Here is a 19,501-nt window from a genome sequence, read left to right as displayed (position 1 = left end):
TGTGTTTGTATTTGTGTGATGTTGGTGTCTTTTTACTTCTTTATTTTTATTTTTATTTTTTTTTAAAGATTTTTATTTATTTATTTATTTGACAGAGACAGGGAACCCAAGCAGAGGGAGTGGGAGAGGGAAAAGCAGGCCTCCTGCTGAGCAGGTAGCTCCATGCGGGGCTCGATCCCAGGACCCCGGGATCATGACCCGAGCCGAAGGCAGACGCCCAACGACTGAGCCACCCAGGCTTATGTTTTAAACACATAATTGAGGGCGCCTGGGTGGCTCAGTCCGTTGAGCATCTGCCTTTGGCTCAGGTCACTATCCCAGAGTCCCGGGATCGAGTCCCGCATCAGGTTCCCTGCTCCATGGGGAGCCTGCTTCTCCCTCTGCCCCTCACCCTGCTCGTGCTCGCTCGCGCTCTCTCTCTCAAATAAATAAATAAAATTTAAAAAATGAAAATAAACACAAAAGTGAGATATTCATTTATACCAGTGACTGACTTAAATAAGAGGACGTTATTGTCTCACGGTTCTGGAGGTCAGAAACCCGAGGTCCCAGTGTGGGCAGGGTTGGTTTTCTCTGAGTGGGGAGGGGGCGAGTCTGCTCCATCCTCTGTTCCAGCTCTGGTGGTGCGGGCTGTCTCTGGTGTCCCTCTGCTGTAGACTCGTCACCCTGCTCTGTCTTCATCCCCACCCTGTCTGTGTCCAGATTTCCTTTTCGTAAGGACGTCAGTCACGTTGGATTGGGGCCCACCCTAATGAGCTCATTTTAACCAGACCATCTGCAAAGAGCCTATTTCCAAATAAGGTCACATTTACAAGTATCGGGGGTAGGACTGCTTCATCTTTTGAGGGGGACACAGTTCAACCATAACATACACTGTTCTCTGACTTGCTTTGGTTCTCAAACAGTGTTCTGGGGACCTCGTTCTATACTGGTTTATGTAGAGATAGCTTCCTCTCGTGTGGCTTCTATGGGATAGTCTAGGTGCGGCTTTACCCTGTCTTCTCTCTTCCCCTGTCAAGGGCATTTAGGTGATTTCTGGTTTTTCACTATTACCAACAGCGCTGCACTAAGCATCCTTGCACAGCTAGTTTGTGGTTGCAGGTTTCTCTGAAGGATCAATCGCTCTCCTTGCAGTCAAACCCATTTCTTTGTAAACTGGGAGAGATGCATGCTCCTTCTAAATTGGCAAGGATGTTGCCAAACGGTCCTCCCAGAAGATGGTAACAGAGTTCCCCAAGCAGTTCAAGGCCTGCAGTTGTTGGATTATTTTTATTTTTTACTTTGCTCAAGGCTTTGAAAACTCTGCCCTTGACACCCATTCAGTGCAGCTGTGGCGGGAGCGCAAGCCGACTGGGCAGCAGGCACTCCACAAAGGGAGCTGCTCCCAGCGCTCAGGGTGCAGACTTACTCACAGACTGTTAATTTCCCTTCCAAAGTTAGTCCTTTTATTGTTCTTCTAGCTATTATAGCTAATTTTAAAAAGTCCCTTAAATGATTGAAGATTCAAAGTTTCATAAGCCTGTGTCTTCAAATATAATTATCAGTGTTTCACAAAGTGTGTACTATTTCAGTGTTTCCTATAGAGCACAGTGGTTTAAATGCTGAAATGTTTTAAATTTAATGGAATATTATCTACATTAGCAGTGTAAGAGGAGAGGTTGGCTGATTATAGGTTGCAGTGTCATCCCTTTGAAAAAACTATGGAGTGCACGTGTGTGCACACAGAGGGTGGGCACGTGGATGGGTGGGCGGGTACTATACACACATGGGTAAGCACTTTATTCTGGCTTTCTGCTCTCATGTCATTTCTTCATGCCTTTATCTTACCCTCAGCCCAATGTCCTCGTTCAGTTTTTTTAATTTAAATATGTCAGAAACTTTTTATTTTTTTTATTTTGTTTTTTTAAAGATTTTATTTATTTAATTGACAGAGAGAGACAGCAAGAGAGAGGAACACAAGCAGGGGGAGTGGGAGAGGGAGAAGCAGGCTTCCCGCCGAGCAGGGAGCCCGATGCGGGGCTCGATCCCAGGACCCTGGGACCATGACCTGAGCTGAAGGCAGTCACTTAACCAACTGAGCCACCCAGGTGCCCCATGTCAGAAACTGTTTTTAAATAACGTTTTTGAACCTTGAACCTAAATAAATAATACAAAGTGGGCTCAAAACCCGCCTGCCCAGAGAGCATGGGGTCCCAGCAGCCTCCTCTTCAGACTTGCTCCCGGTCCTTCCCTGTGCTGTGCCTTCCTCATTTTATTATACACTTTTACACAGGGGTTCTCTTGGTGTAGAGAATAAGGATTTCGAAAAACAGGAAGTACCTATTCATGGTTTGCCCGATTCAGCTGATACTTGAATTCCTTGGCCTCACGAGATGGGTACAACACAAATTTCCATCTTTTTTTTTTTTTTTTTTGCAGAGTCCAGTAAAAGGTGAAAACAGTGAAATGATTATAGACACAAAGGCAGTGATTCCGGCTGATGAAGATGCTTCGTTTCCTCCCCTTAAATCTGAAGACAGCGGGATCGGGCTCAGCGCCTCGTCGCCAGAGCTCTCGGAGCGCTGGAGGGTCCCCAGGGTTTCTCCTGAAAAAGATGATGTTTGGAAGAAGGGTGGGAGTATGCAGAGGACGTTTGTTTGCATCCAGGAGCTGATTGCCAACTTTGCCCACAAGAACATTTTTGGAGTGCGGCTGACGGGGTCCAGAGAAGAGAGCCAGTGTGAGGAGCCCGCGGGCCAGAGGGACGAGGGTGGGCCGCCGAGCTCGGCGGGCAGTGACTCCAACAGGAAGAACCTGTCGGACGCGAAGCCCATCAGCGTGCCCCAGTTTAAGCAGATGCTCTCAGACTTGTTCACAGCTCGAGGGTCTCCATTTAAGACAAAAAGTGCAGAGTTGCCATCGCCTCTGCCCAGGAGCCCTGGCCGAAAAAAGGAGGGGGACTGGGCTGTGGAACAGGTGGTCATTGAGCTGGGCAGCTCTGGAGAGGGCTGCCGGGAAGCCTTCGCTGCCGCCTGCCGCCTGCTGCTGGACTGCGCCACCTTCCCTGTCTACCTGTCCGAGCAGGAGACAGAGCGGCTCTGCGAAACGCTCTTCCAGCTTCCCGGTGAGAGGGCTGCCCGCCCCGGGGTCCGCCCTGAGGAGTCCTGTCACGTAGCTGGTGTTTACAGACGAGCCAAACCCCCCTCTGCCACGTGCGCTTTTGTCGTTTGTGGTGTGTGCTTTTGACTTGCTTCTTGAAGATGGCAGATTGGTGAGGCTGGGACCGTATTTTTAAACTTGAGGTGTCCCGCAACAGCCCATTAAGAGGTCTGGAACATGAAAGGTGCTTCATGATAATCAGGAAATAGAGTAGTTCATCAGACCGGTTGTTAAGGATTTGTGTTCGTTTGCTAAGATTGCCGTAACGAAGTACCACAAACTAAGTGACTTAAACAACAAAAATGTACTGCCTCACAGTTCTGGAGGCAGAAGTCTGAGATCAGCATATTGGCAGGGCTGTTCTCCCTTTGAAGGTTCAGAAGGATGTGTTCTAGCCTCGCCCCTAGCTTCTGGTGTTTCCTTGGCTCATGACATCATAACTCCAGTCTTTGCGTGGATTCCCCCTGTGTATGTGTATACGTCCTGTGTTCAGTTTCCTTTTTATGAGGACACCAGTTATATTGGATTAGGGGCCCACTCCAATATGACCTTGTTTGAACTCATTACATCTGCATCGACCCTATTTCCTTTTTTTTTTTTTAAATCTTTTTTTTTTTTTTACAATTTTATTTATTTGTTTGAGAGAGAGAGAATGAGAATAGAGAGCACGAGAGGGAAGAGGGTCAGAGGGAGAAGCAGACTCCCCGCTGAGCAGGGAGCCTGATGCGGGACTCGATCCCGGGACTCCAGGATCATGACCTGAGCCGAAGGCAGTCGCCTAACCAACTGAGCCACCCAGGTGCCCAACCCTATTTCCAAATAAGGTCACATTCTCAGGTCCTAAAGGGACTTATGACTGCAACATAAGAATTTTGGGGAGTTGGGGGGACACAGTTCAACCCATAACAGGCAGTGTCTTAGAAGCTCAGGCTGCCATAACAGAATACCACAGATTGAGTGGCTCAAGCAACAGAAATGTCTTTCTCAGAGCTCTGAAGGCTAGAAGTTTGAGATCAGGGTGCCAGCATCATCAGTTTCTGATGAGAGCTCTCCCCTTGGTTATAGATGACCACCTTCTCACAGGGTGCTCACATCCTGGGGGGATGGGGGGGTCTCACTGGTGTCTTATTATAGGGGTGCTAATCCCATCATGAGGGCCCCACCTCTGAATGCCATCACATTAGGCTTTGGGGCTTCAACATATGGATTTGGGGCAGACACAATTCAGTCCTTAGCAGGCAGTGAACACTTTAAAGAAAAAAGAGAGGAAGGTGGAAAACAAGAAAGAAGTGATTAAGTTGGTGGGAACACAGGACCAAGCTGTCCCCTTTTGTAGACATTACAGTAAATTTCCTGTGTAGTTTGTCTCTTGGCTCGTCAGCTGCAGATGACGCTGTACTTGGAGGCTCAGCACTTAGAATTCAAGTCCACAGTTTATTTTGGGCCTCTTTTTTTTTTTTTTTTTAAGATTTTATTTATTCATTTGAGACAGAGCATGAGTGGGGGGGGAGGGACAGAGGGCGAGGGAGAGGCAGGCTCCCTGCTGAGTGGGGAGTCCAATGTGGGGCTGGATCCCAGGACCCTGGGATCATGACTTGAGCTGAAGGCAGACGCTTAACCATCTGAGCCACCCAGGCGCCCCAATTTTAGGCCTCTTTTAAAGCTAATGCCGTGTGTCCCACCATCAAGAGAGCCTTGGAAAAACATTTTGAACTCTACACCCACAAATGTGGATTTACTATATGTAAATTTAAAAGAAATTTGTAACATGAGTTCTATATGTAAATTTTAAAAATAAGGGGCGCCTGGGTGGCTCAGTCGTTAAGCGTCTGCCTTCGGCTCAGGTCATGATCCCAGAGTCCTGGGATCGAGCCCTGCATCGGGCTCCCTGCTCGGCAGGAAGCCTGCTTCTCCCTCTCCCACTTCCCCTGCTTGTGTTCCCTCTCTCGCTGTGTCTCTCTCTGTCAAAAAATAAATAAAATCTTTAAAAAAGATAAAAATAATTTTTTTAAAGATTTTTTTTTTTTTATTGAGAGAGAGAATGGTAGAGAGAGAGCATGAGAGGGAGGAAGGTCAGAGGGAGAAGCAGACTCCCCGCTGAGCAGGGAGCCCGATGCGGGGACTCGATCCCAGGACTCCAGGATCGTGACCTGAGCTGAAGGCAGTCGCTTAACCAACTGAGCCACCCAGGCGCCCTAAAAATAAATTTTTTTAAATAAAAGATAGACACTCTGGGTCATCTCGAAGTCCTGAGATTGACATTTTTAGAATTCGAATAACCTGACCAGCTTCTAAAAGCAGACTCAGTCTCCTTCGTCCCTGGCCCCGAATGATGACTGATAATCATGTCACCACCAGAAGGTTATTATCACACTGCTGACCACCTGACGTGTGGCTCTCAGGGTGTCTTGGAATCTGCACTTTGCGAGCCATCTTCACGTGGTTTTGTCTGTCTAACTGGCTTCCTTGCAGGAGCCGGCGATTGCAGTTTTCCGTCGTGGCTGAGATCCCTCATGACCGTTAGCTGCTGTGTGACTGACTGCTTCCTCCAGAACGTGGCCATCTCCACCCTGCTAGAGGTGATCAACCATTCCCAGTCCCTAGCCATTGTCATCGAAGACAAGATGAAACGCTATAAAAGCTCTGGACACAACCCATTTTTCGGCAAGCTGCAGATGGTGACAGTTCCTCCCATTGGTCCAGGAATATTGAAAGTCATTGCGGAGAAGACAGACTTCTATCAGGTATTTCCCACTAGGAGGAGGTGGGTGAGACCCCCTTCCCAACCATCTGTTTAAAGTAGTCCGCGAGGTGGTAGTCACTGTGGTCGGTATATGGCGGCTCTCGTGACAGCCCCAGAGGGTTGTTTGAGACCTGTGCCTGCCTTGCCTAGCCCCCTGTCCCAGGCTGTGGCACAGTTTCTGGCTCTGCAGCAAGAATTCGGTAAATATTTGTGCTCGGTTTTAGGCTGACCGGACTTCACATGTAAGGATTGTTAAGTTATCTGAATATGCAGAAGAAGAGACTGTGCCCTAATTTATAAGGTTAAAGGCTTTGAAGCTAGTTAACCTCAAGGAAAACTTAGTACTTGGCAAACTTCGGAAAGATGATTGCTGAAGATGGTGAGCAGGTGTTGCGTCCCTCTTTGAGGAGACAAAGTAAAATCGCTTAAAGCTACATATGATAGGGCTTATTTAATTGCAAAAACCTAAAAGCAGTTCCAGCGAGCTCATGAGAAAAAGTGAAGTATATTATAGAGTTAGTGCCCACGGATGCCAGAGGGCGAGAGCGGAATGCAGCTGGGTCTCACAGGGTGTCACCTGGGGGGGCTGTCAAGTCTGAACTAACGGGTCAGGGCTATTAAACAGTCTGTCGGTGAGGCACCCTTGGGTCAGCAGCTTCTGCTTCTCCAGCCCACGCAGCATTGATGGGGGGTAGGAGGTCATGTGGTGCAGATAGGGATGTGGCCACTCACCGGGACCTGCGGTGATGGGGCCACAGACACCCTGAAAAGTTTTGACAGTTAGGAAGAGAGATTTTGTATATCTTATGGGTGAATGAGATAATGGAAACTCCACTGTCCCTTCAGGTCCTAACAGCCTGTGCACTTTTGAAAGCCTTTGAAATAGGCTGCCTTTTCCCTGTTTGGGATGAGCTCTTCTCAAGCAGGTCACATAACTGAGGCCAACTCGCAGCTTTGTTTCTTTTTGTTGTTATTAATAACAGCTATGTTTAGCTATAATTCACATACCATACAAATCACCCACTTGAAGTGTACAATTCAGTGGTTTTTACTGTATTCACAGAAGTGTGCCATTTTACTTACTGTTTTCCCTGTTTTTTGTTTTCCCTCCTTTACTGTTTTTTTTTTTTTAAGATTTTATTTATTTATTTGACAGAGACACAGCAAGAGAGGGAACACAAACAGGGGGAGTGTGAGAGGGAGAAGCAGGCGTCCCGCTGAACAGGGAGCCTGATGCGGGGCTCGATCCCAGGACCCCGGGATCATGACCTGAGCCGAAGGCAGACACTTAACTACTGAGCCACCCAGGCACCCCTCTCCTTTACTGTTTTATTTTTCAGCAAATGGATATTTTCCAGTGTAATGTTTTAATCGCTTTAATGATTTTTCTCAGCATATTTTTGGAGCTGTGTGTTGCTGCGTGTTCCAGTAATAGCACAGTGATGCCTGTATGCCTTGCGTTTTACTCAATTTTTTTTTTTTAAGATTTTATTTATTTGAGAGAGAGCGAGTGAGAGACCACAAGCAGGGGGAGCTAGGGCAGGCAGAGGGAGAAGAAGGAGCAAGCTCCCCACTGAGCAGGGAGCCTAACACGGGGCTCAATCCCAGGACCCCAAGATCATGACCTGAGCCGAAGGCAGATGCTTAACCAACTGAGCCGCCAGGTGCCCTCCTCAACCTTTTCAAAAATATCAGTTGAAAGAAAGGAGATATGCATTTATGCTGTCTTTTTAGAGCTACCTGGTTACCTTTACTGGTGCTTTTTGTATGGATTTGATTAACTATCTGGGGTCAGTTGTTTTCACCTCAAAGAAGTTTCTTTAGTGTTTCTGTTTTGATTTTTTTTTTTATTTAAATTCAATTAATTAACCTGTAGTGTATTATGAGTTTCAGAGGTAGAATTTAATGACTCATCAGTTGCATACAATACCCAGTGCTCATTCCATGAAGTGCCCTCCTTAATGCCCATCCCCCATTTACCCGTTCCCCCCACCAGAACTTCCTTCAGTGTTTCTTATAAAACAGGTCTGCTAGCAACAAATTCCCTCAGTGTTTGTTATCTGGAAATGTCTTTATGTCTCCTTTTGTGGAAGATAGTTTTACTAGATATAATGTTCTTGGTTAGGTTTTTTCTTTTCTTTCAAAACTTGGAATATAAGAATAAATTATACTTTAATCAGCCACTGATATGCTTGAATATGCAATATTTAAGTAAAGCAGCACTTTTTTTGAGAGAGAGAACACGTGTGCACGGAGCACGGGGGAGGGGGTGTGGGAAGCAGAGGGAGAGAGAGAGAAACCTAAGCAGGCTCCACACCCAGCATGGAGCCCATCGCGGGGCTTGATCTCACAACCCTGAGATCATGACCTGAGCCAAAATCAAGAGTCAGATGCTTAACTAAGGCACCCAGGCGCCCCAACAGCACTTTGTCAATAATCCGTAACAAATGCTCATGTGAACGTTTGAACTTACACTGGAATTCACCGTTTGGAGACGTGATCCCGCTGTCTTCTTGCCTCCGGCATTTCTTGTGAAAAGGCAGCTCTTCTTCTTGGGTTTCCCTTCTTAATGAGGAGTGGTTTTTCTCTTGCTGCTTTCAAGATTTTCTCTCTGTCTTTGTTAGCATCTCCTTGTGGGGTGTCCAGTGTAGATCCTGTGGAGTGTATCCTACTTGGAATTCTTCAAGCTTCTTGAATATATATAGATTAATGCTCTTTTATCAGTTGGGGAAGGTTTCGTCCGCTACTTCTGCGCATACTTCTCCTGCTCCTTCCTCTTTCTCCTCCCCCAGCACTCCCTCTGTGGGTGTGCTGCTGCCCTTGACGGTGGCCCACATTTCTCTAAGGCCCTGTGCATTTTTCTTCATTCTTTTTTCTCTCTGTTCTTCAGATTGCATCATTTCTGTCAATCCATTTTCTTCACCAAGTCTTCCTTCTGCCCATTCTAGATGAGCCACTGAGCCCCCTGAGGGGTGAAAGTTTCATTTCAGTTATTATTATTTTTTTTCATAGCACTTTCCTTCTCCATTCCTGGCCCTTCACTTGTGGATTCAGTCCGTACATGGGCCCTAGCCTTCCCCCAGCACACCTGTGCTCCTGCCTCCCTCTTCTATGCTGCTACATGCAAGTGTGTTTCTGAATGTTCCAGTGATACCTATGTGCCTTGTGTTTTACTCAACCTTTTTATTTTTTAAGATTTCATTTATTTATTAGAGCGAGTGAGAGAGAGCACAAGTAGGGGGAGCAGCAGAGGGAGAGGGAGAAACAGGCTCCCCACTGAGCAGGGAGCTGGATGCAGGACTCGATCCCAGGACCCCGAGATCATGACCTGAGCAGAAGGCAGACGCTTAACGACTGAGCCACTGTTGACATCGTCTGCTTGATGGGAAATTGTCATCATGCCTTCCTTTACTTATTTAAACATGGTTTCCTTTAGTTATTTGAACAGACTTATAATGGCTACTTTGAGGTCTTTGTTGAATAAATCTGACGCCCAGTTGCTCTCACAGATACCTTCGTTGCCCACTTTTTCCCCTTGTGTGAGTGTCATATTTTCTTGTTTCTTTGCATGTTTTATTATTTTACAGTTTTTATTGAAGACTGGATATTTTAGATAGCGTATCATAGCAACTTTACTGTATTCTGACCACCCCCCTAATCTTGATTTGTCCTCATCCGTTGTTCACTGTTCGGTGACTTGCCTAGACTGTCTTGGTGGAGTCTGCCTCCCCTGCCATGTGAGTCCTTTGGCGCTGCTCCCTGGAGGGATGTATGGTCACCCTGCAATGGCGGTGATCTTAGCAGGGTTCTCACTGACCGTCTCCTTCCCTGCTCTCTCTGTAGGCTGTCTCTGTCGCTATCACACCCAGCCGTTAGGCTCCCCGAACTGCTGGCTGGCTCACTGCTCTCATGTTTTCAACAATGCCCAAAGGCATACGTTACTCCACAGTCTGGTAGTTTTTTGAGGCCAGCCTATGAGTTGTTTTGTTTACCCACAAGGGTTCTTCCTAGCTATCTCTTGTCCTGGTTGTTTCTGATAAACGAGCCGGCCTGTGGTTTAACTTGTTGCTGTTGTGGAGCTACCAGGCTCGTGGTAATTACTTACTACAGAATTCCGTTGTTCTTGAGAGCACTGCTAGGCTTGAACTTCCTCACACTTTCCTTGCGGGAGCCCTCTGTGTCATGGCCTGCCCCTCGCTCTGGGCAGTCTCTGCATCCCGTTGCTCAGGAAGAGCTGGGACTGGGACAGTTAGCTGTCTCTCTTGGAGGGCTAGCCCTGCGGGTTGCCCTCAGGGGCCCTGGCCTCTAGTCATCTGAGCTTCTCGGAGCGTGTAACATACCCCCACAAGCCCGCTAGGGTAAGAACGATGGGAACTCCAGCACCCCTGGCCTGCAGCGTCTGGATACAGCCTCCACCCAGGAGTGAGGACGGGGTGCGAAATGCTGTGGTCTGCTCGTTCCATGGAGATGCAGAGCCTTGGACTGGGACCTGAGGGGAGGGGAGCCCTCCTGGAGTGGATAGTCACGTTCCTTGTCACACCAAGCTGGGCTGAGCAGGGTGCGTAGAGTCGCAGTTCCACCGCCCCAGACTCGTTGCTTTTACTGGAATTTAGTAGAATTTCTTGAATAAATGCTCCTTTCTTGCCTGAATGCCCCTAGGATAATTTCCAGAGACTCTAAATGTTTGATTGTTTTATTTTTTTATAATTTTCATCAGTTATGGTAGTTTTTTCTGGGAGAGTTTACAGAGCTCCTCACACAGCCAGACTAACTTGTGTACTCAGACCCCATCTGCGGTGCCAGGTCCTGGTGGAGCCTTATTTGATTGCTGTTCAGCCTGAGCCCCTCATCCCCCGCTCCCTTGCTTTCTTACCAGAGTTGAGTCCGTGTGGATCTCAGGACCAGGAACAGTGTTAATACAGCAGCAGTGACGAGGCACGTCCTTCCTTGCTCCTGCATATAGCTGAGAAGTGTGGGGTCACTGTGTTATAAGGCACAGGGACGAGAACAGAAGAAAGAATTTGGTCTGTGAATCTTTGGAAAGCTATCCATAGAATAAAAGTGACTGCATTAAATACTCTTGTTTTGACGATGTACCCTTAATGATGTTTTCGGAAAGTAGGCTTTTCTGAGTTCTTTCTGAAGCCTTGGTTTTTATTTTGAGTCCGATTTGGTGCATATCTGAGTCCTTACCACTTGCCAGGCACTGGAGTGCACTTTATAGAGCATCCAGCCGTCCAGAGCGGCAGCAGTGGCTGGTGCCTGCCCATGTCAACATGTGGATGGCAGGCAGCAAAGCCACCTGCACCAACAGCCAGGCCACGCCCCAGTTCTTGGACTCGGGTGTAGGGCTGGTTCCAGATCTCCTAGCCCTTTTCTCATTCCCACGGAACAACCCACATGCCAGCGTTTGCAATGCCCACGATGCAAAGAATAAGGTCCGCTATCCCACGAGTGGCCCTGACCTTTCTAATCAGGTGGTAACGGCAGAATTCAGTTCACTGAGAAAGGGTTCAGAACATGGGGACTGAGAAGCTTAACACAGATGAAGGAGCAAGCCTGTGTTTTGTGATCAACACCAACTCCTTAACGCTTCAAAAAACATTGTTTTAAAACTTCCAGAAAGGGGCGCCCGGGTGGCTCCGTCGTTGGGCGTCTGCCTTCGGCTCAGCTCAGGGTCCCAGGGTCCTGGGATCGAGCCCCGCGTCGGGCTCCCTGCTCGGCGGGGAGCCTGCTGCTCCCTCTGCCACTCCCCCTGCCTGTGTTCCTGCTCTCGCTGTGTCTCTCTCTGTCCAATAAATAAATAAAATCTTAAAAAAAATTTAAAAAAAAAAATCAAACTTCCAGAAAGAGTCTCTTGCACATAAATTTGCCCCCAGGGGCTACAAGTAAGGGAACTACTCTACTTAATCAAAAGTTTTGTATCAGAGGTTTCATTGCACTTCGATAATTGGAAATCACATTCCCTTAGATTAAAAAGTAATGAAAATAATGGTTAGGGGCTCGAGCCAGTCAGTGGTTAATTTGATCTAAGCAGAGAAGATAGTTTTGTCAAATAGAAATAAATGGGCCAAAAGAAGTCATTTGACCTGAGATGTACTTAAAAATATCACAGTCTGTGAGGCACAGTCTTTTCCCATGACCTGGAAGAATGCCTCCAGAAATTCCCTCCCGGAAATGGGGCCAGCCTTCCCCTTGAGGCTCACCCAGTTGGGTCAAGCACCCCTCCCGTGCTCCCTGGGACTTCGGGGTGGGGGGCGATGCAGCCAGCTCCAGGCCCCGTTATGTGTAAGGAGCTAAGGTCAGGGCTGAGGAGATGGCGGACTTGATCTGGGATGGGATTTGTGTCCTGAAAGTGAGCTGGGCATCTGCTACGGCACTGTGCACAGGTACGGGAACAGACAGGTTTGTGGAATTAAAGCTAAAAGCCACGATTCTTCGTCAGTACCGCGTGGTGACCAATGTATGCCAACCCTAGGTGGTAAGGTGCTGTGAGTGTGCCTGCGTCGAGATCGGCGACCCGTGCAAATGCACCACAGTTCCTGGAGCCCACGGCTCTGCAGCCCCCCGGTGCCAGCACACAGTAAGACTTGGTCAAGTGTGCTTGTCGAAAGGATTTGTCAACCAGTAGGTTCTTGCTTCCAGTTGATTTCCTCTCTGAAAGTAATGTTAATGTCCGGGCAAGAGCTGCAGTGTGCTTAGCTGCAAGTTCAGACTTCCAAGTTTCAGGGAGCACCTGGCTGGCTCATTGGACAGAGCACACGATGCCTGATCCCAGGGTCATGAGTTCAAGCCCCACACTGGCCATAGAGCTTACTTAAAAAATAAAAAGAGTAGCCTTGGGGTGCTCAAGGAGACTCAGTAGAGCATGTGACTCCTGATCCCAGGATCATGAGTTTGAGCCCTACGTTGGGTATAGAGACACCTCCAGGTTTAACCTATAATAACATCGCCTGGTGGGGTTTTGGTTTGGTTTGGGGTTTGGTTTGCTTCATTTTGTTTGTTGGTGGTACTTCTTTGTATATTGAGGATCCAGTTCCTTGGGGCTGGGATTGGACGGGCACAAGGAAGAAGCGTGGGTGCTGCCTGTGTTCACACAGTCTCCCTTCTGCCCCAGAGGGTGGCTCGTGTGCTCTGGAATCAGCTGAACAAGGAGACCCGGGAGCATCACATCACCTGTGTAGAGTTGTTCTACCGGCTGCACTGCCTGGCCCCCACAGCCAACATCTGCGAAGATATCATCTGCCATGCCCTCCTGGACCCTGATAAGGTAAGTCTTTGCAGCCTGTCATCTCTGTCCTGCAAAGATCCCAACTGCCAGGCCACCCATCCCTGTACGTGTCCGGGGTAGACTTACATGTACTCCACCCTTCTGGGGCTCAGTGGACATCCTGATCAATAAGCAGAGGTGTTACAGCATCTCAGGACTGGGAGGCCTTCAGAAGCACTGGCCATCCCCTTCAGAGTTCTAAAAACATGGGTTGTGTCCATATTAAGACCAGGGAAATCTCCCCCAACTCCCATGATGTTTGCGGGACACTGAGTGCTTGCAGGGATCCTAGAGCCTCTGGTGAAGTAGGCAGTCATAGAGAATGCGTCACCCTGGCCATCCTTTGCAGTCAAGTTGTGTCCTTGCTCTCTGAGCCACTTGGGCCTGGCACGTCCAAGGTGTGTGATCTTGTGATCTTTGACCACAGGCCCAGGTGTGACCCTGGACATGGCTAATGTGGAGTCTTGAAAATATGCTTTACTGTGTTCAAGTAAGCAAGGAAGAGAGGATGCAGGTCTTCCTTTCCCCCGGCCAAGTGGGACCCCAGGCACACCAAGGGCCCAGCACCACTGCTGATGTTGCTGTCATTCTGCTCAGCTCTTGTTTGTCGCTAAAGTCGGGTTTGCTGTGACTGCAAACAGGGTGCTGTGGGGGAAGTAGGCGCCTCACTGCCGTTTATTTCCTAATCCAGGGGACAAGACTGGAAGCTCTGTTCAGGTTCTCCGTCATCTGGCACCTGACGAGAGAGACGCAGGGCAGTCGTGTGACATCTCACAACCGCTCCTTTGACAGGTAAGATGGCCCTTAACGCGCAGGACGCTTCGCCGAGGTTCCTGGGCACTGTGCTGGGCCGGGGAGGGGGATATGTAGAATTGATAGCATCACCCCATTTTCTGGATGCACAGCAAACGATTCCCATGATCCCCTGAATGACTTTAGGCCAGATTTATGTGAATACGTAGTAGGAATTTTCTTAATTTTGTCCTGGTGGGAGGAAGCCCAGTACATCAGAATCACCTGAGCAGCTTTGAGATCACGCCTTGGCGGGGGACCTTTGTAGGGAAATGGAGGTGATCTGGGTCTTTATCAGGGCAGTGGCTACCCTGAGTGTGGACACTTGTGTGTCATCGACCATGTGAATGTGAATTTTATTGCGGTATAATCTGTTGCACTTAAAAAAAAACAAAATTCCCTTCCTTGTTTCCATGTGTCTGGGGCCAGACACACAGCCTTAGAGAAATGCCAGCTGATTCTGATGCTGGGGGCCCACCCCCACAGTCAATTTAATCAATTTGGGGTGAAGCCTGGGCATCAGGATTTTAAAAGCTCCCCCAGTGATTCTAGGGCTGGAAAATACCTTGCCTTTGCTTGGGTCTCCTAAGCCCAGCATGGGCGAAGCTCCCCACGGGCATCGTGGTGCACGGGATCACCGGACGCTGGCTCGATGGTACCCTTCCCACCCACAGATCCCTGTTTGTCGTGCTGGACAGCCTGGCCTGCACGGACGGCGCCATCAGCGCGGCAGCCCAGGGCTGGCTGGTGCGGGCGCTCTCCCTTGGTGATGTGGCGCGCATCCTGGAACCCATGCTCCTTCTCCTGCTCCAGCCCAAAACCCAGAGGACCTCCATTCACTGCCTCAAGCAGGAGAACTCAGCGGGTGAGCACACCTCCCAGGGCGGCCGGGGGAGCTCTGTGTCCCCAGGGCCTCTGGCCCTGGGAGGGAGCAAGGGGCCGCCTGGACCCCACCTGTCGGGACAGTCAAGGCACTTAGCCCCGCCCAGTGATTTGGCTAGATTCCAGCAGTATGCGGGTACTTTGTAAAGTTGTGAGGACTTTTCAGGTGTAAGCAGACAAACCAGCACTTAGAAATGCTAGGGAGTGGGTTTGTTGTTTTTGCTGAAAAATCAGATTTTTTTTTTTTTTATTAAAAGAGGAAATCGTTAGTAACCCATGTTCCAATAAAAATAGCTGATTTTTTATTCTTTTCCTACCGAAAACAATTCAAATGCACCTAAGGTAGGAGGAAAGAGTAACAGACCCTCCATCTCCAGTGTCTCCCAGGCCAATGCCTTCACTTACAAGAGTCGCAGTTCAGTGTCTGGCTAGGTGGGCGCTTCTCTTCAGATCCCTGCTTAGACCGAGGGCTAGTTTAGGTTGCCTCCAGCTGTGAGTGGCCGAGAAGTTGAAATTTCCATGTAATCTGGTCAATTGTACTTATCTAGGAAATAACTTTTCTTTGTGAACCTTCAACAGCAAGGTAAGTGGTTTCTTTCCTGTCTGTCCATTTTTCCTATCACGACCTGAGCGGAAACCAAGAGCCAGAGGCTTAACCGACTGAGCCACCCAGGTGCTCCCAGAGGCATCTTTAGCACAGATTAGTAGAATATATGTAGGAAGAAGAAAACCGAGGCTGAAATAAACCTGATGAGCGCATTACATGTGGGTGATTAGGACCTAGCACAGTTTGTGAACTACATGACTTCCCACAGTAGGTGTGTTTTATGACTTCCTGCCGTTTTCTCAGTGATGATTTTACAAGCTTTGAGTTAGCTTGTTTAGCCCACTGGGCTGTAAATATTCTGTTTGTACCAGTCTGATCTTACAGGGAGAAGCAGCCTAACACCCCCATAAGCAGCCATTTCTGAGACGCTTCTTCTCTTTACGAGGTTCCCTGACTAAAACCGAAACCTCTGGTTTTCCTTTAGGAAAGAAAGCTGCTGCCTTCGCAAAGAGAAGGCATTCTATTATTCCATGTTATAGGAAAGTAAAATCCAAAGAACTATAAACTAAAGCACCTTCTTCAAAGTTTGGCTGTCATTTAGGGCAGCTACATTTTTGAGTGTTCCCTTGCGTGAAGAAGAAAGTCCTCACGCCACACATTCCGGTTTTAAAAGTCAGGGCACTTCCTGCTGCTTCCTCTAACCCGTGTTTCCTGCTACCTTCCTAATAAGAGAAAATGTCTTTTCCCTGCCACGTCCTTCGCCTGGAAGCAACTGGAAGAGTTCTGCTTTACCCCCCACCCTATCTCTGTAATATTGTAGATACCTATTTTGAAAATATCACCATGAGCCTTAGGCAGCTCGTCTATTTCTAATGTCTTGTTCTTCTTCCTTTCCTAATCTTGCTTGATGCTCACAGAATAGATTTGCTGAGAGCTGCATATGTAAATAGGTTTGGCCATACCGACCAAACACTGCTTTCTGGCTGTTCCTTTTTAAGGAAACCCGAGTATTTTAAAGTGTTGCGTATTTTCTGATTACAGAAGTACTAACATGCTTATTTTAACAACTGGAGTAATAAGGAGGTCAAAAGGCACACGGAAGTCCCCTGCAGTGCTCGCTAATAGAGCTAGGTACTGTTGATGGTTGGTGGATAATCTTCCAGATTTTTTTCAGAGCCGCCTATTATAGATACTCTCCCCTAAGTGAGCTCATTCGATACAGCTTGATTCTGCAGCTTGATTTTTCTTTTACTTAATACATCCCGCACATTGCTCCATATCAGTATGTATATTAAAAGATACAAGTGTAGGGACGCCTGGGTGGCTCAGTTGGTTAAGCGTCTGCCTTCGGCTCAGGTCATGATCCCAGGGTCCTGGGATCGAGTCCCGCATTGGGCTCCCTGCGCCTGCTTCTCCCTCTGCCTCTCTCTCTCTCTCTCTGTCTCTCATGAATAAATAAATAAAATCTTAAAAAATAAAATAAAAGATACAGGTGTATCTTTTAAAAACCCAAACAGTCCTCCATAGCATACATGTGCGGCAAGTTTTCTCAGTCTCTCAATGTTTTGTTCACTTTCCAGCTTGTCTTCACACGTGACAGTTCAGCAGTACCTTACAGCTTTGAAAACCTGCTGACATTCCTGTGGGATACATTTCTTGAAACTCATTTCTTGAAAGGAACAAAATAATATGCCTTTTTTTTTTTTATTCACCCTCCCCGTAAAAGTTGCAATACTTGTATTTTCTATGACAGTGTAACCAAATTATCTGATTCCCTGAACATTTTAAAAGACATATTCACTTTTACTTGCTCTGCCTTTTGTCCATAATACAATGTAGACTCTGGTGTCTTAGTTTTACGGGAGAATTTTATTAATATCAATCTTTCTGGGGCGCCTTTGTGGCTCAGTTGTTAGTGTCTGCCTTCAGGTCATGGTCCCAGGGTCCTGGGATCGAGCCCCGCATCAGGCTCCCTGCTCAGCGGGAAGCCTGCTTCTCCCTCTCCCACTCCCTTCACTTGTGTTCCCTCTCTCGCTGTCAAATAAATGAATAAAATCTTTATTAAAAAAATAAATAACATCAATCTTTCTGTCTGGCTTTAAGATAAAGATTCTAGAACTAATGTATCAGAGCTAACCCTTCTGTCCTGAAGTCATTTGTCATTTTATAATTTTCAGAAGACTTGCATCGTTGGTTTAACAGGAAGAAACCCCCCTTCAAAGAGTCATGTGGAGCACCCGAGCGTCAGGAAGGCAGCTCTGAAGAAGGCGTGCCGCTGAGCCAGTTCACCACCGTCGACCGTGAGGCCATTTGGGCCGAGGTGGAGAAGGAACCAGAGAGGTGTTCACCCGGCAGCGAGCTGAGCGAGGACGACCTTCCCTCCTACCTGGACCTTCCCGACAGGACGGCCTGCAGCGCCCTGGACAGCAGCGAGCACACGGAGTCTGCAGACACGAGCTCTGCGCACACGGACAGCGAGCGCGCGTCTTCCTCTTCCTCCCCTTCCCACGACCCGCAGGAGCTGAGCAACGAGGAGAGCTGCTGTGCGCCCATCCCCGTGGGCAGCAGGGTTTACCCCAAGCGCTCAGCCTTGCTGGCGGCCTTCCAGGCAGAAAGCTTCAAGTCCGGTGCCAAATTAAGCCTGGCACGCGTGGACTCAGACAAGACCCAGGCTTCGGAGTCATTCTCCAGTGACGAGGAGGCCGACTTGGAGCTCCAGGCGCTCAGCACATCCCGGCTGCTGAAGCAGCAGCGAGAGAGGAGAGAGACCCTCGAGGCCTTGTTCAAGCACATTCTGCTCTACCTGCAGCCCTATGACTCCCGGCGAGTTCTTTATGCCTTCTCCGTGTTAGAGGCCGTGCTCAAAACCAACCCCAAGGAGTTTGTCGAGGCAGTGTCCAGGACCAGCATGGACACCAGCTCCACCGCACACCTCAACCTCATCTCCAACCTCCTCGCTCGCCACCAGGAGGCCCTTGTTGGCCAGAGTTTCTATGGAAAACTCCAGACCCAGTCTCCCAGCGTGTGTCCCCACTCTCTGCTGATCGAGCTCCTCACCTACCTGTGCCTCAGTTTCCTGCGCAGCTATTACCCTTGTTACCTGAAGGTCTCCCACCGGGACGTCCTTGGCAACCGGGACGTGCAGGTCAAGAGCGTGGAGGTTTTGATTAGAATAATGCTGCAGCTGGTCTCCGTGGCCAAGTCGGCCGAGGGGAAGAACGTGGGGTTCATTCACAGCTTACTGCAGAGGTGCAAAGTTCAGGAGTTTGTCCTGCTTTCGCTGTCCGCGTCCATGTACACGAGCCAGAAGCGCTATGGACTGGCCACGGCCGAGCGAGGCCGGGCCCCGCAGGAGGAGAGCCTCTTTGAGGAAAGTCTCATCAACCTGGGCCAGGATCAGATCTGGAGTGAGCACCCCCTGCAGATCGAGTTACTGAAGCTCCTGCAGGTGCTCATTGTCTTGGAACATCACCTGGGCCAGGTCCAAGAGGAGGCCGAAAATCAGCCGGAACTGTCCCGGGAGTGGCGGAGGGCCCTGAACTTCCAGCAGGCCATCAGCGCCATGCAGTACGTGCAGCCCCACCCGCTCACCTCCCAGGGGCTGCTGGTGGCCGCCGTGGTGCGGGGGCTGCAGCCGGCCTACGGCTACGGCATGCACCCGGCCTGGGTGAGCTTGGTCACGCATTCCTTACCGTACTTTGGAAAGTCCCTGGGCTGGACAGTGACCCCTTTCATTGTCCAGATTTGCAAAAATTTGGATGAGCTGGTCAAGCAGTATGAGAGCGAATCTGTGAAGCTCTCTATCAGGTATGGCAAACCGTTTGATACGTTATCACTACTATGAAGCCAGTGTTTGTGACAAATGGCTGATGTGCCCTAGAAGCCAGGTGGAGGATAATTTCAGCCTAATCAGAAGCCAATTTAGCACTGTCAAGAGGGGGTAGCCAGGAACAAAATGCTCACGTCCTTCATTTTTGATTCCACACAGACACCCAGGTTAGCTGAGCGTTGCAGCCACTCGCCGTGACTTTTGCAAAACAGAAATAAAAACATGCATCACCTTCACAGAAATTCTAAAACATCTGAAAACATTTTTTCCAAAGTAACTGAATGAATGTAAAATAGCACA

At 48.7% G+C, this 19,501-nt stretch overlaps 1 protein-coding gene across 3 annotated transcripts in view; it reads left to right on the top strand.

Moving 5' to 3' along the window:
* The window catches only part of DOP1B (DOP1 leucine zipper like protein B), a 112,896-nt gene that overhangs the window by 62,104 nt on the left and 31,291 nt on the right, over positions 1-19,501 (top strand). For all 3 annotated transcript variants that reach the window (XR_003610916.2, XM_028113968.2, XM_028113961.2), the window contains exons 14-19: positions 2,419-3,103; positions 5,611-5,882; positions 12,999-13,151; positions 13,843-13,943; positions 14,618-14,808; positions 17,550-19,179. Coding sequence is in view for 2 of the 3 variants with exons in the window: in XM_028113968.2 (XP_027969769.2) it covers positions 2,419-3,103; positions 5,611-5,882; positions 12,999-13,151; positions 13,843-13,943; positions 14,618-14,808; positions 17,550-19,179 (3,032 nt within the window). In the remaining variant the exon portion in view is untranslated. The remainder of the gene's footprint in view (positions 1-2,418; positions 3,104-5,610; positions 5,883-12,998; positions 13,152-13,842; positions 13,944-14,617; positions 14,809-17,549; positions 19,180-19,501) is intronic.

The sequence above is a fragment of the Eumetopias jubatus genome, unplaced genomic scaffold (genome assembly GCF_037043125.1).
Source record: "Eumetopias jubatus isolate StellerSeaLion01/CBP00866 unplaced genomic scaffold, mEumJub1_p1.0 scaffold_1, whole genome shotgun sequence".
NCBI classification, from domain to species: Eukaryota; Metazoa; Chordata; class Mammalia; order Carnivora; family Otariidae; genus Eumetopias; species Eumetopias jubatus.
This window is presented reverse-complemented; position numbering and strand designations above follow the sequence as displayed.